Here is a 25,282-nt window from a genome sequence, read left to right on the forward strand (position 1 = left end):
GGCTCCCTCGCTGGTGGTGGTGCTAAAAGAGGTTGCAGTAAACAGTGGCTCAGCAGCAGCGAAAACACACGGAAACCATTAAACTAAATCTAAGCCAGCCCTCTGCTGCAAAGAAACAATACTCTCTTTTTAGTCCTTCGCTAAAAGCTAACGACACAATTTGCTCGCTTAAGCACTTGGTAACAGCTGCAGTATGCTTTAGCCTCCACCTGTGCCCCTTTCAAACCCATTTTCCATACATGGAAATCCACCTGGCCAGGGTTCGTCTTCTGCCTGACACAATGATTGCACGCAGAACAATAGGATGGACATAATAGATGAGATATGAGAGTGTGTGAAACGACTAAAGCACATGACTCATCGTAGGATGAACTGTGAAAATGGACCTGCGGTTTTGGCATCAGTTCAGACCATCGAAAAACTGAACGCTCGAATGGTTTTACAATCGTTCTTGGGTCAGAATTCAACCATGTGTATAAGATCTACTTCTATTATGTTCTCATTTGAAGCCATCTGGGACAAGTTAGCCCTCGGTTACTGTAAAAGAGTGAATTTGGAAAGTGGACTTGTTCACTCACCTTGATTGTTCACATGAAAAACGTCACCACGCTCTCGGGCATGAGAGGAGCTCGGCCCTGGAGGACCCGGTGGACCAGGAGGGCCAGGGAGACCCAATTCTCCTGGTACACCCCTGTCCCCCTTTGGTCCTGAGCACCAAACACAAAATACAGTCAATCAGTTAATCAGTTTAACAAGCAAACAAGATTTTTTGTTCTGCCTTTAGCACAACTGTCACAACATGATATTTTACCGACGGGTCCAGGGAGGCCTGATCTTCCAGCCAGGCCCGGAGGTCCAGCAGAACCTGGAGGCCCCGGTGGTCCGATGGGCCCTGGAGGTCCTCTGCCTACTGGTACTCCAAAAAAACAAAGAGATAGCCAGAGTCAGCTGTTGAGCTCAAGGAAGCGTTCAATCCAAAATTACTTTAAGATACAGGTGGGAAATCATAGGTTGAACCTGAACGTCCTCTGGACTTCTGTACTGAGCCTTTGCATATTTGAGTCATATGCACTGTGATGTGTTCACTGTCCTTATGACAGGTCTGCGATGGTGTGTAAGCATTTAAGACAAAGCAGGGTCTCATCAAGGAGACTATTGATTTGCTTTGTTTGAAACACCAGCCCTTGACTGGGACTAAAAATCAGTATAACTTTGCCTCTGCTTCTTCAATTTGTCCCTTTGTTGTTATTACTGAAGCATCTCTTTGACATCCTTGATTCATCTCAGTGTCTCACTAAAGTACTGATGATGGTGAGTGAGGAATAAATAAACTATCATGATATTTTCAAATATATAATATAATATATAAATATATAATCATGCACCTGTGCTGCCTGACACTTTCCAGCCAAGGAAATTCTCCTAAAGTCTCTTTAGTGCAGCTCTACATGTCTACGTGCCCTTACCTCTGTTTCTATTACTGCTGATGTTACAATAAGGTGGAAATATATTATCAATAATTATATTAAATTATTATTGGTGCCATTATTTTTTCCATTTTATTATCATTATTTCATCATCACTCTTATGTCCTCTCCTTGTCCTCTCTTGTGTTTGTCTCCTTCTTTTGTGTTGTGATGTGTTATGTTGTTTTGCTCTGTGTGCTGTAAAGCATTTTGGATTGATGCATTGTGAGTAAAGTGCTTTATAAATAAAGCTGAGTTGAAAAATACAGCATTTGTGTTTGATGTCCCTGGATCAAGCAGGACCAGCTCAATGAAGCCAGTGAGGATGTAAACGTTGGACTGGAGGCCAGACTTAAAGGTGCTACATGTACGAATTGGCTGTCTTCATGAAATTCATACTCCAAACAAATAGGGGGCAGCATATAACCAGAGTAAAAGCTAACTGCTGATAACTGTAGATGCATCAGATCAGCCTGTTGAGATTTAAAAAAAAAATTCTGAATCATTGTACCATTAAATTGCAGTGAACTATTCATTTTCATTTAAAACTTTTAAACTCAAAGTGTTTGTCGTCTGTATTGATGAACAATCAGCACAACAGAGGCAGAAATGTTCACAAACGCCTCGACGCACTGAAGTTTAATTCACTGTATGCTGAGGCACATTCACCGCCGCGCTGCCTCACTCTCTGCTCATCATATCATGTTTCCCCAGAAGTTATAACGATGGTACCTTGAATAAAATGAGCTTTTTCTCTGAGTTTGAACATAGTTCAAAACATTTGGGATATAAAGAAAACAACTTAACAAAATACATAAGAATGGACTGGTTATCTATAGATATTTAATGCAGAAATGTTATATATCATACTTTAAAATGTACAAATGTATAAATCTATATTTTTATCAGATAGCCTTTTAAAATCTCCTGTACATATTCCTGAAAGCATATTTGATGTGTGGACACCTTGTGGGAGGTAAGATGGCGGTCCAATGGGAGTGGGCTGCGGTGCGTCCACCTCGTTGTCCGTGGAGCCCTCTGGTAAACTGCTGACTGTCGGCAGGGAGGAACGTCCCTCCTCTAACAGCTTGATCTGAAACAAGACCTGCAACTGTCAGACTCATCTCTACTCTGTAGGAAGAATAAAATAATCTGTGTACAAATGCTTACAATCATATTATTCGTAGGGAGGAAACGGGCAGGTGGGGATGGATTTACCTTTGATTCGATGGCATGTATTCTGCTGTTCATGTCAGTGAAGCTGGTGCAGTTCAAACACTCTGCGAGGAAGAAACACAAGACAAGCTCAGTTCAGACGTTACAGCAGGCATACGTGCTGCTTCTTCTCCATCTGTCTTTCTCTCCGTCTCTGCCTCGTCTCTTTCATCCCTGCTTCTTTTTTCATCCTGGCACCATCAGACGTATCTCTCTATCTCACACCGAGCCGCTCGAGCCAAGACACACAAGAACAATGTCCATCAAACCAGACCCAAGAATTTATTAGGAATTCCTCCCTAAATCATGTCACTCACTCGCTGAATAAATATTATTAGACCTCTGGTGAAATTCCCTCTCTAGCTGACACCCACACACACACACACACACACACACACACACACACACACACACACACACACACACACACACACACTCTCCCTCTGTGTAACACATACACACACAAGCCTGGCGCACACCTGCTTGTCTCCTGACTCTGCATGTTTTTTGTCCGTCTGCCCACTCGCAGTGACGGCCAGTGTGCCCACACTCACATCCTCCTCCGAACACCGGCCCTATTAACTGCGTGTTGCACATGAAAACGCAAACAAACACGCACCATCGTACAAACACTGTCATTTTGCAATGTTTACATTTTCAAGACGCAAAATATTTTAATCTGACATAGGGTGCACTTGGTTGTCCTCACGGCATTAAAGGACGAGTCTCATGACAGTCTTTGTTTTCCTTACTGTCCCAAATCCCACAGCAAGGAAAACAAAAACTGTTCCAAAACTATCAAAAAACACATTAATGAGCCACGCTGCTGCCCTGGGCGTCTCGTCCCTTCATTATGAGGAACACGAAGATTAGTCAATCCAATCGTTGTTGTGTTTAGTCGATGACAAAGCAGCGGGCCATGATTCACGCTGCTCTTTTAAAATGAACATTACTCACATTAACCAGCTCAGCGTTGCCATGTCTCGTTTATCCTCGGGTCGTGCTTTTGTGCTTCCTGTTTTATTTTGGTGTCTACATCTGCTCTGGTTTCATATCACTTCCTGCCTCTGGGTGTTTTCCCGCCACTGGGATTGTCCCGTGTTACACCTGTGTCTCGTTATCCCTTCCTCTCTGTGTGCTCCCCCGCCTTCTTTGTCTCCCGCGACAAATGTTTTGACCAGATTTTGTTCCTGACCTTGTGCCTCTGCCTGTTCTTTTTGTCTTTGTTTGCTCCGCTGAATGATCTCCTGTGTGCTGAACCCGATTCCAGTAAAGATTTTTGCCTTATTTAACCTGTTTTGCCTCGAGTCGTGTATCCTAGTCCAGTGTGTCAGACCCTGTCACAGCGCTGCATCTCACTTTTTTGTTGCTCTGATTGGTTCCAGAGGCATTTTGGTCTGTGCTTGCTGATACCAATTCTTGGAAATCAGAATGTTTATGTTTATTAAATTTTGTTTTTCACAATTTGTTTTTTGTACACTTTTTCACAAATAAAAAAAAAAAACATTGTTCAGTTGGGAATTGGTTTGGTGATGCCGAGCTATTCTCTACCAACTCCTGAGGAAAATATTTGCCTCTTCAACTGTATCACGCTCAACTATGCTCACCTGCTATTTGCTAACTTTGTGCGACTGCTGTTTGGTGGTGGGCAGGAAGCTTATCAGAGGGTTTGGTAGAAACCAGCAGCCTGCTGCAGCAGAAAACAACACTGATTAGAGCGTTCAGATGTGGCTGTCAGACAGCAACAATAAGCTGAGAGCTGGTGAAACGCTTTATATCAAGCAGAGCTACTGTGTTGTTGTTTTTGTTCTTTTTATAGGATTTGTTTACATAACCAAAATATTGAATAAAGCCCGGCCTATCCTTTTCAGAAACAGTGTTCACCCTTGAGGGGAAAAAGGCATGGTTTGTTTGTTTTTCCAGGTTGCTTGTATTCATTTTTGCTGTCAGCACCAGCGAAATATTTATGTGCATGAGTCTCGTTGACATTCTTGTTATGCTATGTTATCTTCAGTCTGTTCTAAACACAAATTACACCAGTGGAGCTGCCACCAAGCCGCAGATACCTACACATTCCTCGCTGTGCTGCAATTTTGGATCCTTTACATGAGCTGTAACCCAACATCCAAAACACAGCATAGCACAGTTTGACAGAAAAACCCAGTATTTGTTCTGAATCCGAGCCGTCTTCTGGTCTATGGCTCATAAGAAGTCTGGAATGTCAGCTGTCAGTCCCACAGACGGGACCCACCCACATTGTGGTCATAGCGGGGATACCTAGAACGGGGAACAACTGGTGCTCATAAATAACCCGACAACAAAATGACCCAAACGTCTCCGCTTTGCAGAAATCGTCGTCTCTGACCGCAGCACACAGGACACTGATGGCAGCCGCTGAGGTTTCTGCTTCACTGAAATAGGACGGGGTGAACGTCTGAGCCGTGTCTGCATGTCTACAGTCATTTCCATCCAGTCCTGCAGCGAATCGGACCGCGTGGGTGTGGTTTCAATGCCTCATTTCAACATCTTGGATCCAGCCCAGGAGCACAGCCGCAGACGGAAACAACAATCAACAGCTCAACCCAAAACACATTCCTCAGGATTCATCAACCCTGAGTACTGAGCTGCTCAAGTGACGGAGGCCAAAATGACCCCACACGAGTGGTTTAATGTGACTGACTGCACCAAGGACGCAGCACAACATGAAGACTGCGGGCGATCACGAGCTCCACAATGTGAGAGGACTGCTGAGTTGATGAGCCTTCATCTCCTCCTCAGTTATTCATCATCAGCCCAGAGGAAGCCTCCACCCTCTGACACTCTCTCTCTCTCTCATACACAGTCCATCACTCTGCGAAACATTCCAGAGTTATTTTATGATGATGTGGTGGCATTTAGGTTTTAGTCACGATAGTGGTGTGGATGTGGGAATGTCAGTCAGTCGGTTAGGAGGTCCAACTATTTAACAGACCGCCATGACTTTTTGCACAGACGTTCCTGGTTCCAAGAGGATGAATCCCGATGCTTTAGGAGATTCTCTGACTTTTCCTTTGGTGCCACCACGAGGTTTACACTTTTGTGTCTTTAGTGAAATGTCTTGACAACTGTTGGAGCAGATATTCATGGCTCTCAGGGAATGAATGCTGATGATTTGTACGTTCCCCCATGAAATTCCCCTTTGTAATGAGTGAAATGTCTTGACAACTGTTGGATTTGTTGGTATGATCTTTGGTACACATATTATTGCCCACTTCAGCATGATTTACAAACTAACTAGCGTTTCATCCGGTACCAACAATAGGTCAAAATGTCACTTGGTCCAATACTTTCATTAGTCTGTGACAACATACTCACAAAACTAAAGACATTCCAAGTCAATTTCTGTCTCCAAGTACTGTATTGGATGCCAGTTTGTCTTATAAGAATGTCTTTTGTTCAGAGACGCTGATGAAAGACTGCATTGCAGTGCAGAAGCTTGTGGAGCAGCGGCAAGCTCGAATGTGATGTCAGGTTATGACTATCTACTACATGCTAAACATTTGTGGACTCCCATATCCCAAGATTCTTTGCGTGCCCGAAAAAGAAAGAAAGAAAATTGCAACATCAACATTACCTATTTGAAATAAGAGTTTATGTGGGGTCAAGCGCGTGAATAAGATTCTTGTATCCAGACTTCTCAGACTTGTCTGTTCTGAGCTGTTGCAAGTATTTCACTAAATAATCCATTATTTCTTTAGATGTTTTGTCGTATGGCACTGCTGCCGAGTACCTCTCCATGGTGGTCTGTTGCCGCTTGTGGGGTGTTCCACCTGTACTGGCAGATGTCAATGGCTGTGGCGGTTTGACACTGCTGTACTCCAACAGATGAGAGCGGCTGAGGTGGTAAAGTAATTGTGTTGTATTGCCAGACTTGGTAGAGACGACGACCATGCATAGTTTGCAGACAATATCGGTCTGACTCTTGTCGGACTTAAAATATCCGAAGTACTGCCAAACTGGTGACATGGCCTGTCCTCCTCTTTTGTCCACAATTTGCTCTCGTGCTGTGGCACTCATTTTCTCCTTTCACTCCACGCTGTTCTTTTTGTTAAAGCAGTCATTAGGCACAATGGCGAAACATGAAAGTGCTACTGTGCATATCACTCAAAAGGTTGTTACTAGGTTACCAAAGAGCCTGCCACCTAGGGCTGGGCGATAAAACACAGGTAGGCTGTCAAGTGAAAATGAACAGACACAGGATATTTCAGTTTTATTTTGTATGACATGTCCTTAAATAAGATGATACTATGGCTGCCCTGAGGGTCAAAACACGACAACATTTCATAAAACACATTTGTACAAAGCATGACCACAATTAGGGCAAATAAAATGAAATGTTGCTGTGCTTTGTACAAATGTTGTTGTGTCGTCTGGAAAACTGTCATGTTTGTGTTCTCCAAAACGACGGCGTGTTTTCTGAAATGTTGTGTTTTCCTAAAGTGTTGCTGTGTATTTGGAAATGGTGTTTTGTTTTTCCGAAATATTGCGTTTTCTAAAATATTGTTGTTGCATTTTCCAAAACGCTTGTGTGTTTTGTAGCATGTTGTGTTTTCCAAAATGTTGTTGTTCTTTTGGGTATGTTTTTTTTTTTTGGAATTGTTGTTGTGTTTTCTAAAATGTTTTGACTCGCAGGGCCACCACATGAAGCAGAAGCGAAGCCAACATTTTGTGAACTCTGAGGTTAGAGGAGACTAGATCAAGCTCCCGAACAGTGAGAATAAATAAGATTTGAAACTTGGAGGATGAATCTTCATTTGAACATCAGAGGAACCAAAACAAACACCATATTTCATCTCAGTAAACTGCAAAAGACACAGACCGCTTCAATGAATCATCGCTTCCATTATTGTTCTGATCTGCAGAACAAGATTGGATATTTTGGCGAGAGTGTAAGTTAGACTGTGGGCATCGTCTGTGTGAGGCGGCAACATTTCCTACATTAGACCTGGTACTCGGCTGAGGTGGTAAAATAAATGTGTTATATTGCCAGACTTGGTAGAGACGACGACCATGCATAGTTTGCAGACAACATCGGTCTGACTCTTGTCGGACTTAAAATATCCGAAGTACTGCCAAACTGGTGACATGGCCTGTCCTCCTCTTTTGTCCACAATTTGCTCTCGTGCTGTGGCACTCATTTTCTCCTTTCACTCCACGCTGTTCTTTTTGTTAAAGCAGTCATTAGGCACAATGGCGAAACATGAAAGTGCTACTGTGCACATCACTCAAAAGGTTGTTACCAGGCTACCAAAGAGCCTGCCACCTAGGGCTGGGCGATAAACCCCAGGTAGGCTGTTACTAGGTTACCAAAGAGTGAGTGACTTTGTTCATGCCACCAATCTTGCTTAGCTGGGCTGGGAGAGGTCGAGAGGCTAAAGCCCTTCCTCTGACTACATCCCCCAGGATGCCTTACGGTTCTGGATCAGGGTTTTCTTACTGTTTTTTTTTTCTTTCTTTTTAACGGAGTTCAGTGAAATTATCTAACATTCTATTCTATTGATATTGATCACGTGTCCATCGCAATAAATATTGTTATTGTTTTATCAACCAGCCCTCTGCGGCAGGCCCGTCCTTCAACCGTTGCTAAATGGGACGATGAAGCCCCTGAATTGCGATACAGCCACAAGCGTTGGGCTCAAAGTGCTAAGTTCAGCCTTTTTTATCCTACCCTCTCATAAAACCTTCGGAGAAGTCAAGTAAAGGTGCAGAGAGTGATGGTGACTGTGTCGTACTTTCACTCAAAACGCATCATGTCTTGTAGCTGCTTTGCTGTGTGGTCACTCCACAAGCTGCCTGCTCCACGATGGCTTTCTCCTCCTCCGACACCAAAGTAAAGCCACACAAGTTCTACTCGTCGCTGCTAACGAGCTAACCTGTCCGATCTTCATTTCATGTCCGCTGAGAGCCAGAAATAACAGCAGCCATATCTTATTATGTCATAAAGGCATACCACAGGAAAACACCAGGACAATGACTACAGTCAATCTACCATAAATGTGAAGCAGAGCAAAACAACTGTTCTTTTTTTTTTCTCTAAAGGTGGTGGGGCGGGATTTCCGTCCCTGCAGTTGGAATTTAATTATGTTGGTTTAGAAAACCAAACTTCCGCTGTGCTCGAGCTGATGTTTAGAACGGGACCGCAGCTATAGAGTCTGTTTGGATCCATAATTACACCATGGCAACATAAGACAGGGTTATTTTTCTTGGATTGCGCTCAGCTCATGGGAAAGATTCAGAATCGTGTTGTCTTTAGTGGGAAGCCAAATAAACAGAGAGAATTGGGAACAGTTTCTGCTCCAAAGGGAAGCGAAGGAAAGATTGTTATGTTCGAGACGTTTTTCAGGTTCTGAATCTTGTCCGATAATATTCGAGGTTCACAGAAAATGAGTCGAGCCTGTTGTCAGTACAGAAGACAAGAACGAGTGAAAATGTCACCAAAGACACAGGATATTTCAATTTTATTTTGAATGATATGTCCTTAAATAAGATGATACTACGGCTGCCTTCAGGGTCAAAACACGACAACATTTCACAAAACACAACATTGGTACAAAGCATAACCAAAATTAGGGTAAATAAACTGAAATGTTGCTGTGCTTTGTACAAATGTTGCTGTGTCATCTGGAAAACTGTCATGTTTGTGTTCTCCAAAACGACGGCGTGTTTTCTGAAATGTTGTGTTTTCCTAAAGTGTCGCTGTGTATTTGGAAATGGTGTTTTGTTTTCCGAAATATTGCGTTTTCTAAAATATTGTTGTTGCGTTTTCCAAAATGCTTGTGTGTTTTGTAGCATGTTGTGTTTTCCAAAATGTTGTTGTTCTTTTGGGCATGTTTTTTTTGGGGGGGGAATTGGTGCGTTTTCTAAAATGTTTTGACTCGCAGGGCCACCACATGAAGCAGAAGCAAAGCTGACGTTTTGTGAACTCTGAAGCTAGAGGAGACTTGATCAAGCTCCCGAACAATGAGAGTAAATAAGATTTGAAACTTGGAGGATAAATCTTCATTTGAACATCAGAGGAACCAAAACAAACACCATATTTCATCTCGGTAAACTGCAAAAAACACAGACCTTCAAAGCTTCAATGAATCATCGCTTCCATTATTGTTCTGATCTGCAGAACAAGATTGGATATTTTGGCGAGAATGTAAGTTAGACTGTGGGCATCGTCTGTGTGAGGCGGCAACATTTCCTACATTAGACCTGGATATAGATGAAAGAAATCCCTCCGTTTCCTGCAGGTTTGCACACACACACACACACACACACACACACATACACACACACACACATAGAGAGAGAGACAACCACAAAACAAACCATGACGCACACAGCTGGGGACAGTCACTACACACTCGCTCTGTCTGTGTGCGTGAGCTGGACAGAAGGATGATGTATTGAAACATCTTCTTGGACCATCTTAAGAGTCGCTGTCACATTCCCAAGACACACAGACAAGTGTGTGCCCAGTCTGTAAGCTCTGTGTGTTTGTGTGTGCATGTGTCTGTGTGCGTGTATGTGTGTGCGTGCAGACACACAGTCGGCCTCCAAGAGCTGGCTGCGTCCCAGGAGCCTGTTGTGTGTCGGCCCCAGCCAGCAAGTGGTCAGCTATTGCTGGCACGGAGAACAGCTGGCACAGAACACACACCCACACAAACACACACAGACAAACATGCATCGACAGACCTACACACACACACACACACACACACAGTCCGACTGTCACAAACTCTCTCACTCACTAAATCACACACCCACTTTGGCTGCGGTGGCTGGTGGAGGACGGTGAACGGAGCAAACCAAGATGCCTCGTCGTCCACACTGGGAGCATTTACTGCTCCTCACCATGATGCCAGCTGACAGGCCACACGGCATTTCTCTAAACTCTAGCTCTGCAAGTAAGAAATACTTTGCAATTAGTGGAATTTGCCATTAAATTTGATGCATGGAGCCATTATTTTATGCAGAATAGGCAAAGGTAAACGACTAAATAATAGACTTGAAACCCACAGCGAGGCACCAGCATCAATCTGACATTCCTTCTCATAGTCCTGAAGCAACGACAGACTGAATCTCCTCCAACGTAAGAGTTAAACCTAATTTCTCTGTCATCCAGTCGTCCCGTCACGCTGCACTGTCCAGCCCATCTCAGCACACAAAGCTCTGGTGCTGAAACAACAGCAACACAGCGGTCACAGCTGGATGGACGGCCCCGCTGGTGCCCCGATAGACATACAGTCATCGTCATGCTATGAAGTGATGCGGTGTGAATTTGGTGAAGACAGACGACCCCAGTGATCGGCTGAAATAAGGCCGACGTTTTTGAGGTTCAGTTGGTTTTTGGATGAAATGGAGAATGAGTAGGAGAGAGGAGGCAGATTGTCACCGCGAACAAGTCATACTGGAGGTGCTGTGAATATGTAAGGTTGGAAGTACCAAGAAGAACAACACAATTCTCCATAAACCCTGATTTTCAGAGCATGGAGCACGTCAACCACAGAAAAAAAGTAGAGATTTATAAAACTGGTGAAGACAGTAGACGCCAGCAATTCAACAGTGTTCAGTTTTTAGGGTTTCAGTGGTGGTTGGGTGATCGAGTCAGACAGAATATAAACAGCTGATTTGGTTTATCACCAAATATCATGATGAGCATCAGCTGCCCCTTAAGTTCAGTGCAGTGACTGTATAAAATATGGACAAAGCTTTCAGGTTCGAAAACTGAAGCCAAACCTTTATTTCTAAAGGCCAGCAGGAGGTGACTCTGACCGCATGTAAGCTTATGAGAAAATGACCCTTCTTTCCACTTGATCTTTTACCTCAGCAGACAGTTTTGTACTAAGTTTATGGAGCTCATGTCTTGTTTCTTCTTGTTCCATGTAGAGTAAAATAAAATAGTATTCTTTGGGGCATGGCTGCCTCAGTCAACCTCCCCAGCTCCACCCTCTCATCCAAATACGATCACTTCTGTGTCCAAAAAAACCCATAAAAACGACGGCCGTAATGCCAAACTCGAGCCTTCAAAATGGCAGTCCACAAACCAACGAGTGACGTCATGGTGGGTACACACTTGGTTTGGTGCTGGTGCTACGTTCCAGTCTGAGCCAGAGTTTAGAAGTACCTTGTTGGAGCTCCAGGATGCATGACGCCAAAAGTCAACATAAAACTTGGCTGAGCAAAACAAAATATGAAGTGTCTTATGAATGAACAGTCAGCCCTGCAACCTCCTTGAATACATAGACAAAACAGAAGAGGGCAAACGACATTTGAGGTAACAGAAGCCATTGTGTGTTTCATTTTAAGGCATGTTTAGTCCAGAAACATATCCATATACTCCATTCACAAGCCTTGCACAAATAAATTGTTGTGTGATGTCAGACGACCGCTTTTTCAGTAGGGACTCCAACTTTAAGTTGCGTTCTAATGTACTATTTCTAGCACATGCCAGACACTTTTTAGTTGTGGTAGTAAATGTTAGCATGCTAACGTACTAACCAATCAGGTCTGCCACAGTCCACACAAAATGTGGTGAACATTATACCTGCATGTTATAGCCACCACTGAGCGCCTGTTAGCTTACTGGTTATAGCATTTAGCTAAAAGTCTCACTATACCTGAACACAGAGCTGCTAGCATAGCTGTAGGCTTGAAGTTGTGTCCAGTCAGTTTTATTTATTCAGCCCAGAATCACAAATCACAACTTCCCACCAGGGGCTTTACAACATGCAACATTCTCCGTCCTTTGACCCTCAACTTGGATGAAGAAAAACTCCCCCAAAAAACCTTCCTTTGGGAAAAACAGACAGACATGAGAAACAGACATGAAGCAGATGTCATGTCTAGTTTGTCTTTTGTGCACAGCTTAGGCCCAGTGTTGATAAGAGAAGTCCCCACAAACAATGGTTGCTTGTTCCTTAGCAAACAAAACAAAACAGACCACAAACATGTCATTTTCACTTCTAAACTTTTAACTGGGAAATTTGGCAGTGGGGCTTGAAGGCTGCAGACAAACAGAAAGATAGACCCCTTACAGGCAGGGCTCCTGGCAGCAAAACCCCACAGATTACACCAACCTTCGTGGACACATGTGGCTCTTATCGACTCAGGAAACCCTTCCAGGAACCTTTTTAGGATCCCTACCTGCTAAACTCAGAATGAGCAGATGTACAAAGCTGCGGACAGAAAGGCAGAGGGACAAATGGAGGCAGGAAGACGCCGGCGATAAGCTTATGAAAGAAATGAAAAAACACAGAAGGAGTGTGAACAGATAGATCATCATCCAGCAGGCAGATCAGACCGGGACCAGGACCAAGCTGAGCTATCCCATAACTCCCTGCAGGTCAAAGGGTGCCATCTGACCTATATTTGAGCAGAGGCAGAGATGTAACAGAGACATCAGTCATATCCACACATGTGGGATAAGGATCTGTTTTATCACTTTACTGCATGGAGAGGAGAGCGGCAGATCTAAAGGACATAGGAAGTAAGATAAGTGGAAAGCGGCAAAGGAATAAAGAAGATAAAGAGGCCGGCGGTGGCAAGAAGAAGCAAGGGCACAGCAAGGGTAAAGGCCTGCGAGGGGATGAGAGAAGATGAGAAAATGGAAAAATGGAAGAAAGGTATTTTTGAAATGAAAAAAATATAGCTGCTGTTGTAGATAATCCCACAAAGGGCTTTAACACACCTCCCTCACGTCCCCCTCATCCAGCTGCAGAGGGGAAACAGTGACTTTAGCAGCTTCACAGCTGTAACATTAACAAATTAACACATTTGACACCCAAAAGCTTTCCGCCAACTTTTCACTTCTTTAATGAAATTCCTCGTTAACTTCTCAGAAATAATCCAGCGCCGGCACACCCAGTAATAAACTCTGTTAAACCTCTTCTCCTGGGATCAGAGGTTACCACACTCATCACGGGAGGTCCTGGCGCTACACTTTTACTTGTACATACACACACGTTACCCACAATCCCTGCTGTTAATACGATCATGTGTGTGGATAGGTGCTGCCGTGATGGAGCAGGGGGGACAAGGAGGAGGAGGAGGAGGAGGAGGAGGAGGAGGAAGAGGAGGAGTGGGCCAACAGCAGGGAAATTACGAACACATTTCTCCCAAATGTGTTCCATGCCGTCATGTGTTAGCACAACTCTGCTGAAAGCAAAATGTAAATCTTGAGATGCACCGTACACAGCCAGCACAAACCAGACTGTCGAGAATATTGACGGGTCAGGGTGTCAACGAAATGTATTCAGAAAACGCCCACTTTCCATTAGCAAACACAGAAAAATCCAGGCGCCGCGACCAGCTCCGCCGTGGGGCTCGGCCACAGGCTCCATGATAGAAGGTTATTACAGAGGATGAAACACAAAGCAGCCAGCACACTAGAGGACTTTGAACGGCCAAAAACAACTGTAAGACTACGTTTAACGACTGATGCATTAACCAGCTCAAAGCACAGCATCACTTTTTCTGATTTGCTCACATTCAAGTACTGAATGTCAAACAATCTTCGGGCTGCGACGAATGATGACTGTCAGCGTTGCTTATTATTTCCCCTGTGAAATGCTGGTTTAAAAAATGTCTGAAAATGCTGGTAGAATTCCTTGTTTTTTTCCAGCCGACAGTCCAAAACACAAAGATATAACAGTTAATACAGCACTTTACTTAAAAAATACAGTCCAGTCGTCAGAATAAATGTTGGAAATGCACGTTTTAGCAAACTTCAGATATGTTGAAACTATGCTTTTCTTTTGGATTTAAAAGGGCTCTGTGAAACTTCAATGTCGTGCTGGTAGTCAGTTGTTAGTTTATGTTAGCGGACTATATTAGCTACTGTTGCTCTCTGTTAGCGGAGACCAATACTTGGGGCTTTGAGGACAAACAGTCTCTTGATGATAACCACTATATCTTAAAGAAATCAGCTACAGGCTTGTATAGGCAACCGGGAGAGACGATACTCTCACATAGAGCCAATAAAAAGAGATTAAGACATGTAAATTGCACTAAATTGTTTCATAGAGCCCCTTAAGCTTTTATTTTTATGTTGTGACAAATAAACGTTTTTGCATAACTGTTTTTTTCTGTCACAAACATGGCTGGAAATCGTCTCTTTAAAAACATCCCCAGTTTCACCCACAAATTGTCAGGATGTCTTGTTAAATATATCCTGTTTTGTGACAAAAATTGACTCCATGTATGATTAAAAATATCCTGTGGTTTAACGTTTATCAGTGTTGAAACGTCATCTCGAACAACGGTCTCACGCCTAGCAGCTGTCTTGCCAAGCTGTCACAGCGTCATCAACCCCTCCCCTTCCTGATATGGAGGTAATAAACAAATCTAAGTAAATAAACATTTTGATGGAACTGTGAAGGGGACGGAAGTTTGAATCCTAAACCACACATACTATAAGAAAATGTGTGCCTAGAAAAAAGTGCAGATTTGCTTTTCATGTTGGATTATGAGTCCCTATTATAACTCGAAACAAAGAAAACAAAGAAGGTTTCTGCTCGAGGTCACCTTCATAAAAGGCTATTTATATGTTTTTTCAGAACAATGGTAACAAAAGACCCCAGGACCAGGCATGAAATGATTCAGGGTTCAGAAGATGAAAACAGCAGGAGTGTGTGCAGAGGTGAGAGGAACACGCATCTCCTCAGCTTACACAGTCTTAACTCGGCTCTCCAGCTCTCTTTATGTATCTGTATCTACATCTCTGACGGCCTCTGAAGTGGAGCCAGAACCCCATCAAACTCAAACCAGAGGTGATGTCATCTTCATTGGTGAAGGCTGTCCTCTCCCGCTCTGATAAAACAGCTGGCTCAAAGCCGCTCTGTGCTGCATGCTCAGTGTTGGCTGAGTGACATAAAGACACAAGGAATCTGTTACCAGCCAAAAGGGAATAGTTCCACATTTTGAGAAATGTGCTTGTTAAAGCCAAGAGTCAGACGAGAAGTTTTATACCGCTCTCTTGTTTAAACCAAGAGCAAACTAGCTTAGCTTAGCATAAGCCCACTCACTGACATGTTACACCTCATCGTATTAATCTGAAAATAAAATTAAGCGTAAAATTGGGGTTATGTACCGGACTAGTTCTTTACCAGGAACTGAGGTCTTTATGCTAAGCTAAGCTAACTGGCTGCTAGCTTCAGTTGTAAACAGATCACATTTTTGTCCTTTCCTTCAGTATTTTATTTAAGATCTTGAACATTATAAAGCACAAAGCCAGCACATACTCGACAGGAGCTGATCTCTCCCACAGACAAACCTTTCTGCAACACCTTGTCAGTAGTCCTTGGCAGTAGTCAAACTCTGTCACTATGTCAGATATTTGCATAAATCAGGCCTCTATTACCAGTAGAAGTGAAGAACAGAGCTGCAGCAATGGACAGATAAAGTAAATTCATTTATCTTTTGAGTGTTGGCATGTAAACCTGTTCTAGTAGTCATCCAAAATAAAATGATTAACCTGAAAATGAGCAGAATATGTTCCGCTTAAATATGATGCACGACTTACTTTTACAACCATCATACCGTCTCCTCCAATAACAACTAGACAAAAGACAACTGAAAGCAGAAACGTGTCTGTATCCGAAAGCTGTCTTTGAAGAACCGATGACAAAGCTTGTTGTGTCACTTTAAAACGTCCTCCTGTGGTATCACCATGACGAACAGACATTATTTTAACGGCAGTCCGGATGTGCATTCATACCGCGCTGGCTTCGTTGCACAGAGGTTAATCTACAGGACGAGAAAACGCTCTTTGTTTCAGAGCTGTGGCCTGATCTCAGCGCGGTCACGTCTGTTACAAAGACCTGGTGGAGGAGTGTCATGCTCATTAATCTCTGTGGGGCCACTTTCCCACAGAACCGGCTCTCTGCTCCGCTGCCGTCTGGGCAGATTAGCAGCTGGAGCCCAGTGGGACAGAAACACTCGTCGTTACACTCTCTTCTCCCCTCTCCTCTGTGTTGTTTCTTGCGCCCTCGTCCTAACTTTCCTCCTCTCTTTGACCGCTGCCAGCTCTCCCTTCCCCCCACCCCACCAAGTGTGAAGCGAACTGTCCTGTGTCATCCACCTCTGTCTCGCCATATGGAGGCAATTTTCCTCTCGCGCATGCAGCCATCAGAATTTGCAAATACATTTCAGCGAATGTTAAATAAACAACCAGATTACTTCTTCACACTCCTGCAACCACTTTGGTCTCAAGTGAACCATAAATCTCTGGCGTTACAGACTCAGCGGATGCAGCTATGTGTTAATCTTTGCGTGGAATAATATCCACGGCCGGGCAGATATAATGGTTTCCAAAGGCTTTTGTAATAATGTCTGTGTTTATTCCATTAGTATTAATGTGTGCTTTCTTAACTCATGGTAAACCTCGCCCATCCAAGTGCAACAATGAATAATTTTTGCAAAATGGAACAAGGTGCAGTAATTATGAGCAGTAGGTTTGGTCATTGAGGTAACTGTTAATCTTGGACAAGTGTGGAGAGGCCATGCCAGCATTTTTCAATTACACAAGAATTACTGTAAGCAGCCCAAAAAAATATCCACAAAGTTGCTGCATGTGCTTCATAATTTTAATAGAAAGCCGTTAAAATAACTCGGCATTTTAAGCAACTGGTTTCTCAGCCTGAACCACCCGTTAACAGGCTTCCACAATGTCTAAAATACAATATGTGAAAACATGTTTGTCACTGTGGTTGTGAGCAGCAGACACACACACACACACACACATATATATAAATGTGTATATATATGAGCAGCAGACCTCTGCTCCCTCTGACTGTGGTGGCTCGCCCCTGGGTGAACATTCTGGCCTCTTCTGGGCTCAGAGTCTGCGGTCTGCGGGATCCAGGAGCAGAGCTGCCCATCACCGAGATCTAGACTACCTCCCACTCTACAAGCTGCTCCTCTGGACGTTCCTCATTCATTCTTTTTCGACTCTTACAGCCATGATGATATTGGGAGAGACAGGCAAAACTGCCTCTACGGTATAATGTGTGTGAAGTGAGGTGCACGCACACACACAAAGAGAGGAAGCAGTGTTGTAAAAAGTACCCAGAATTTTTACTTGAACAAAAGATGTCACATTGAAATGTTACTTTGGTAAAAGAGAAGTCACCCTAACAAATAGTACTAGAGTAAAAGTCTTGAAGTATCCAATATGAACTGTACTCAATCAATCAATGTTTTATTCAAAGGAGACATATTCTCCCAATGTTCAGGTTCATAATCTTAGATTGGATTACTACTAGAATAGGTTTACTTGCTTTAATGCTAAAAAAAACACATCAGTTTTCTATTTTAGCTCCCGTCTCCTTAAGACCTCCCTTTTGAATACCCAGTCTGCTCTGATTGGTCAGCTCACACACACCCGAACAAGAGAGCAGCTGTGCTAAATCAATTTTTACAACACCAAACTAGCTGGTAGGTATAAATTATGTAATTCTGTGACATTGGGACGTAGTGTGATGTCACAAAGTCGCAGAATTAAAGGTGGGACTCCTTTCGAGGCATTTCAGGAGCAGTGTTTACTGTGGGAGAGAGGAGCTTCTGTTGATGTGGACTTTGACTTTTTTAACTTTCAAGATCTTTCACAAGCATAACAACCTATAAACGCTGAATGTGAGGACAAAGACAAAAAGCAAAATTGTTCTCCTTTAAAGTATCAGATGTATTGTGTACTGAAGTATCTAAAAGTATTTTTCTGGCAATAAATCCACTTAAGTAAGCAGTTCATCTGATTTGTCCCGTATTATCAGATATTCAGTATTTTTCTGATTATTAGAACCAGCGGGGTTTTTAATCGTTTTTGAATAACTCTAGTGGAATAAAAGTATAATATTTGCCTCAATATAGTAGTGGAGTGGGAGTATAAACCAGCAGAAAATGTAAATACTACAGTACAAGTAGCTCAAAATTGCTCTTGAGTAAATGTGTAAATGTAATTCCTTCACTGAGACAGTTAGTGATTCTCCTTCCAAGCACAGAAGCTGTAAAAGAAAAAGGTACAAAACCGCAGAGCGCAGGATCCCTTTCAACTGTAGTTTTACTGCCACCCAAGTTCCCAAAAGCAATCAAAAACAGGCTTTCGATCTTAATTCAAAACAACTTTTACAATCATTTCAAAAGGCCAACTGCCCGACTACACACCACCAAACATGATAAAAGGCCCTGATGTGGGCAAAGCAGCTAAAAAGACACAGATGGCTTTTATTTTAGTCCTGGAGAGATTTAGCCTCCAACCACATTTTCGCCCCCCTTGGATGTTTGAGAGAAGAAGAAGAAGAAGAAGAAGAAGAAGAAGAAGAAGAAGAAGAAGAAGAAGAAGAAGAAGAAGAAGAAGAAGAAGAAGAGATACTCACCTTCACGGCACTCCTCTCCCACAAACCCTGGGCAGCATCTCCACTCCAGCGCTGTGACCTGCTTGTAGGCAACCTTGAAGGACGGCCTGATCAAAGTCCTGTAGCTGCAGGAAAAAAAAAAAACAAAAAAAAACAGCACATGGTCACTGATTTCAGAAACATGCACTGTAGCTTCAGACAGAAAAACACACGCACAGACACGAGCTAACTTTCAAGTGTTCATGTCTGATTCCGTCTGCTTTAGTACTTTTGAGGTACTTTTGCTTTATAGACAGTGGGCAAAAAACGAGCCAGTGGAGAGAGCCAGTGGAAATAGCAAGATTTGAATTGTAAACATTACAATTACTTGTGCTTTACTTTAAAATTTCCATTTTATGGAACATTTCACATCTAATCCACTTCAGTGAGGAGGGATTCAGGCTCTCTTGTTCACGGGGGAACAGAACATTTCTACAGAGTTAAACATAGTTTTACTCTTGTAAAAGACCTTCTATGACCACTGTCAATACCAACATTTCCAAACACAATAAAGGTACAAATAAGACACGACAGAGGTCCTGTGGCCCCATAAATCACAAAATCTCTACTTGGCCTGATATTCATGCCTGATTGTTAACAGCAGGACAGTGTCAGCACCACAGACACCTGAGAGAGCTGACAGGAGAGGAGGACTGGGCTGGAGGGGGCAGTTGTCAGGACCTACCTGATGACTTTGGAGCAGGGTCCAGGCCACCGGCAGCCCTGAAACACCCTCTGCACTGTGGTTTCTGTCCCATTGTGCACCTGACACGACACTGTTCTGGAAACAGTGTACTGACACCAGTTCCTAAAACACAAATTAAATGAATGTCACATTCATAATTCATGCTTCATCAGCGATAAAACATGACCAACGACGAACTGGAACACATTCTGATGTTGCTGCAGCATTCGAGATACAGAATCAGGGTTTTATTTTGAAATCTGCGGTGAAAAGGCGCCATCTCCAGTCTACACATGGGCTCACCTGAGTTGGGTAGAGCGGGATCCGGTACCTGGTGGTCCTGTGCTGCCGCTCTGCTCCGATTTGATGCGCTGCCGCTGCACAGTGATGCCCGGGAAGCGATAAACAAACCCTGTTCCCAGCGACGGACACACTAAACTGATCCACATGCACAGCGCGTAAAGAAACGATAAAGCCATCATCTCCTCTTGATCTATCCCTGATATCCGAGATAAAGTACCTCCTGAAGTTATATATAAAAAAGAAAAAAACCTTTATGTTAGACCCACAGAAACCGGGAAATAAAGTCTAAGCGAACCGCGCTGAAAGCATCAATGCGTCGGTCATTTCGTCTCCCCGACGAGCAGCAAACTGGCCCTCTCAAGAGCCCAGAATGAATGACACACAGCCGCTTCCTATAGAATAATGCGGTTTTCTGACGTTTGACATCGTGCCGAGGACTGAGGAGTCAAATATCCAGTGTGCGTAAAAAGCGCGCGGAGTGCGAGGGCTGGAGACGGAGTGCGTAAAAGCGCATCTGGTCCCGATCGAAAAACCACGACCCATATAGGTTCTATGGTGTGAATGTGAATGTGAATGTGAGGGCCAGTGGTGAATATGCAGTTACTTAAACCCCGCAGCAGCGTCTCTCTCTTCGTGTCTTTATTCACTTCATTCACAAACTGGTGTGAACGAGGCGAGGGGGGCTTTTTTTTTTTTTCTGAACCTGTCATTTAAATCCACTTAAGAAGGTGGAACAAAGCCAGATAAGAATGATATTACGATCTTACAGATAGACAGACAGATTAGATAGATAGATAGATAGATAGATAGATAGATAGATAGATAGATAGATAGATAGATAGATAGATAGATAGATAGATAGATAGATAGATAGATGTCTCAGTGTGTGTGCACTTGAAGGCTTTAAGTTTTCACATCACACTCCTGTTTGCTGAATATTCAGTGATACATATTTACTGTTTTTGAGAATGGGAGAAATAATAAATATAATAAAGAACTTTTCTCTTTTTGTACAGTATGTACAGTTAAGTGTTGCTGTTTGCCGAATATTTAACCAGGATTGGCCTCCTAACTATTTGTGATGTCACAAACAATGCTCGTGACCCCGCCTCTTTCGATCAGCTTTTTAATGAGGGCAGAGAAAAGTTACAGTTTAAGTGATGAAAGTGAAAACAGCTTTGCAGTGTCAAACTCTGCAAATCCATGGATCTGCACAGGGAAAGCTCAATGATAAACTTTAGGGGACAAGAAGAAAAACACACTGTTGACTGGAGGTGGCCTTTAATATGTCATTGTCTAGATTTAATAAGCAAAGTCTGTTACTCTGCTCAAAACATAGGCTTCCAAATGTATCCTGAACCACTGTTGACAAAATAGTGACAAAAGTAAGCTCAAACTTCAAGTATATGATCTATCCTGGCCTGCAGCGCCCCCTGCTGACCCCTCCGGCTCCCTACAGGCCGCAGCAGGAAGAAGACGTGTCCCACTCTCAGATTAGCTTCAGCAGGGAGATGGAGGCAGACAGCACCGGAGGCAACATGGGAATAAAAGCAGAAGACGTGGAAATGGCAGAAAACCCATTTGAACCTTACATTGAATCTCTTCGTCAGCAGCTCGAAGACCAAGACCCCGTGTTTCTGATCGCAGTGATCGTCGCTCTGGCTGTGGTTGTCATTACCTGTGGTGAGAACTTACCGTTAGAGCTGAAGGTAGCATGCTAGCGATAGCTTAGCTGGCTAGGCCTAGCGCTGAGCTAACTTGGCATTGTTCGCCACAAAGTGAGTTGTTGGAAAGCAGCCTAGTCGGGGCACTCGTTTGTGACACTTCATTTAATTTTAATACTAGTTCGATAAAAGAATGTGTGCTCTAAAGCCATTAGCTAAATTAGCAAGGCAGGAAGCTAACTGCTAAGTCGAGGCTAACGTCAACAGCTGTCAGTTGAACAGGTTATCGGCATTTTCGACCACAAGTCATTCAGATGTATTGATTGTCATTGGTTAATGGACAACGGGGTGTTTTTAATCACACGTTGCTGTCTCCTTTCAGTGTTTCTGAAGTACTTTCTAACCAGTAAAACTGTCAGGAGTGCTGTGCTGCTGGTCGGACTGTGTGACTCCGGGAAAACCCTCATCTTCAGCCGGGTGAGTCCACGTTACTGTAACGTGTTCCACACCGCCACGTTGTCTAGCAGAGGATGCTTAGCTGATGCAAGACTGATGTGTGTTTGTGAGTGACCGCCTATTTCATGTCTTGGCAGCTGTTGTCAGGAAAGTACAAACGGACACAGACCTCCATCACCGACAGCAGCGCTCCATACAAAGCCAAAAATGACAAGGTGAGTTAAGTTAATCATCATTTATCATCCTTTCATGATGATCATGGTTTACAGATTTCCTCTCTCCCTCCTGCACTCAGGCCACCACCTGGACTCTGATAGACCTGCCAGGACATGACAGCCTTCGCTCGCAGTACCTGGAGAAGTTCAAATCTGCAGCCAGGTGAGCGCATGTCATGTCAAGTCGCAGGTGACCTGATTGATTCGCCCTGATCACACCTTGTTCTCATCACCCCCCTCATTTATCTCTCCAGAGCGATTGTGTTTGTCGTGGACAGCGGTATCTTCCAGAAGGAAGTGAGAGACGTGGCAGAGTTCCTGTACATGTTGTTGACGGACACTGTGATCTCCAGGAACGCCCCGGCTCTGCTGGTGGCGTGCAACAAACAAGGTTCCACAACACATTTACTGGGAAAATTGCCCAGTTTTCTACCTCGTGTTAATTATTTTCATAAGAGATGCACTGATACCATATATTCCTTCCCAATACTGATTCTAGATGTTACTGTAGTCTTTGAGGGGGAGCAATCTCTAGCACAAGAATTTCCTTTGGGATAAATACTGCTCTATCATATCTTAACAAAATATGACACCTAAACTTGTGTATCAGCTGATACAGAGCACCGATCCAAGACCAGCGTGGTTAAATACATAAATTAAATATATATGTATTATTACATAACAGCATTATGCGCCAAACCTGTATGGATGTTATGTTATGGATGCGAAAGTTAAACAGTTGTTTGCCATTTCTGGATATTGGCCTCTAATGTCGGAAAAAAAAAAGAAACAGGACGCTGCTGGGAAAAAGCAGGGTCCTGTTTCTAATAAATGAATTATGCAGTATCAGGTCAGTGCATTGACTTGTGTGCTCAAGGATACTGATTCTAGTATAATATAGGCTGTATCTGGGGAATTTCCAATACTTGTATCGGAGCAACTGTTATTTTCAGCTTACACCTACTTTTGTTTGTTTGTTGTGTTGCACCATTATTTACTCTCTTTACGTCTCTTTTTTTCTTTTTTTTTTCATTTTCACAGATATCACCATGGCAAAATCAGCTAAACTGATTCAGCAGCAGCTGGAAAAGGAACTGTGAGTAACTGATACATTGTACAACTGTATTTCTGGCCTGTATTTCTCAACTACATATCAGCTTTATTCAGGACATTTCAATAAAACATGAACCTCCTGTGATGGACTAAAAAATTAAATATTAAACTAATAATTAGAGCTGCAACAATCAGTCAGTTCGTCATACACTGTTGAATTATATCTCCAACTATTTTGATAATTCATTTATGGGTTCAATGGTATGTTTTTAACATGAACATTTTCTGGTTCCAGCTTCTTAACTTTGAATATTTTCCGGTTGCTTTCCTCCACTGTGACAGTCAACAGATTATCTTTAGGTTGTAGACAAAAAAAAAATTTGAGGACGTCTTCTTGGCATTTGGGAAGCGTTGGTCAACATTTTTCACAGTTTTCAGACAGTTAGCTGCAGCCTTAAATATCACTGTTAATATTTGACTGTTACGTCACAAATTTAGTGTTCCTTGTGTGTCTTTTGTTTGTATCTGAAGTGTAGGAGTCTATATATTGTACATCTCTTGTTAAGTTACCTGTAAGTTAAAAGACACATGAAGTTATTTATAATTTTGGGGATTTACTGTTTTCTTCCCATTATGTCAGTGCCTTTAAGTAAAGTGTAGAGTTACTTGTCATGTTTTGTCTGATAAATAAGAATCTTTATAGCATTTTTCCCATTCACCCACACTACCCGAGGCCGCGCAAGGTGCTGGTTTGGCCGTTAGAAGCTATCAGGATTCTGTCTTGCTCACAGACACTTTAGTTTGGGATTTAACAACCATTTAGCCTCAATCCTGTCTCTTGTTTCTCAAAGGAACACCTTGCGAGTGACGCGCTCTGCGGCCCTCAGCTCTCAGGATGGCTCTGTGGGCGGCAGTGTGTACCTGGGGAAAAAAGGAAAGGACTTTGAGTTCAGCCAGCTGCCGCTTAAGGTGGAGTTCCTTGAGTGCAGCGCCCGTGGCAGCAAGGGTGAAGACGGAGATGCAGACTTGGAGAGCCTGGAGAAGGGCCTAGCTAAGCTGTAAAATTAGCAGCTGAACATCCTTGGAGCAGAATTTGCTTGTCAATTGACAGTGGAATCTCAGTGGAGGATTTATTTGACAGGAAAAGCAGTCCAGCAGTCCAATCTGTGCTGACTGTCAGTATAAAATGACATCAGAGGTGGATGAATGTTTGAGACATATTCAATCAAAACACACCAAAAAGACTGAAGTAGCAGTTCGTCCGTTTGCTCTGCAGTGCTGAGAAATGATCACATGCTCATTTACTGTAAATTGTACTGTGAACATCTGCCTTGAAACGCTTATTTGGCTTGTTTAGAGAGGATATAATTTAAAGTATTTGGGTAAATTACAACATTTGCTGTTTATGATTGCGATTTAAAGTTAAATTGTTACTGGCTGGCACAGATTTTCACCATTCTTGTGCTAAACTCAGCTAGTCTGATGTATCAGCTGCCTTGTTAAGACAGTTAGGTGTGACTGTATTCATCAACTCAGTCAGCCTTGTGCCTTTATTCTGGTATTCTTATAGCAAAGTGTTGCTTGTTTGCAATAGAATGACGTTTATTTGTTTGAAAGTGTTGTGTGAATACAGTGCATTTGCAATGAATGTATGAATTTATTCAGATTTTGTGTTTGTAGTTGTCTGGCTTGTTTAAAAACTGACAATGTAAAGTTTCTGTTGCTTGTGATGTAAAGGAGTCCACACGTCAACAGGAGCAGAAGAGATTTGGTCCGTCTGGAGTTAAACAGATTCAGCTTCTAAAGA

At 43.0% G+C, this 25,282-nt stretch overlaps 2 protein-coding genes across 4 annotated transcripts in view; one reads left to right on the plus strand and one right to left on the minus strand.

Moving 5' to 3' along the window:
• The window catches only part of LOC119030874 (collagen alpha-1(XXVI) chain), a 30,071-nt gene extending 9,454 nt beyond the window's left edge, over nucleotides 1-20,617 (minus strand). The window contains exons 1-7 of one of the 3 annotated variants that reach the window (XM_037118825.1): nucleotides 20,088-20,617; nucleotides 19,785-19,907; nucleotides 19,082-19,185; nucleotides 2,685-2,746; nucleotides 2,433-2,559; nucleotides 812-910; nucleotides 579-707 (exon numbers count right to left, since the gene is read on the minus strand). In XM_037118825.1, coding sequence (XP_036974720.1) covers nucleotides 579-707; nucleotides 812-910; nucleotides 2,433-2,559; nucleotides 2,685-2,746; nucleotides 19,082-19,185; nucleotides 19,785-19,907; nucleotides 20,088-20,266 — 823 coding nt within the window. In that variant the 5' untranslated portion in view covers nucleotides 20,267-20,617. Of the gene's footprint in view, nucleotides 1-578; nucleotides 708-811; nucleotides 920-2,432; nucleotides 2,560-2,684; nucleotides 2,747-19,081; nucleotides 19,186-19,784; nucleotides 19,908-20,087 lie in introns of all 3 variants that reach the window. The other 2 variants (XM_037118814.1, XM_037118806.1) reach the window with 2 other exon arrangements.
• An 861-nt stretch (nucleotides 20,618-21,478) lies between these two features.
• On the plus strand, nucleotides 21,479-25,227 carry srprb (SRP receptor subunit beta). Its single transcript, XM_037121502.1, has 7 exons — nucleotides 21,479-21,770; nucleotides 22,134-22,228; nucleotides 22,345-22,422; nucleotides 22,503-22,585; nucleotides 22,677-22,813; nucleotides 23,464-23,518; nucleotides 24,327-25,227. Exons 1-7 carry the CDS (start codon nucleotides 21,494-21,496, stop codon nucleotides 24,535-24,537), a joined length of 936 nt encoding a protein of 311 aa, XP_036977397.1. The 5' UTR covers nucleotides 21,479-21,493; the 3' UTR covers nucleotides 24,538-25,227.
• The last annotated feature ends 55 nt before the right edge of the window (nucleotides 25,228-25,282 follow it).

The sequence above is a fragment of the Acanthopagrus latus genome, chromosome 2 (genome assembly GCF_904848185.1).
Source record: "Acanthopagrus latus isolate v.2019 chromosome 2, fAcaLat1.1, whole genome shotgun sequence".
NCBI lineage: Eukaryota > Metazoa > Chordata > Actinopteri > Spariformes > Sparidae > Acanthopagrus > Acanthopagrus latus.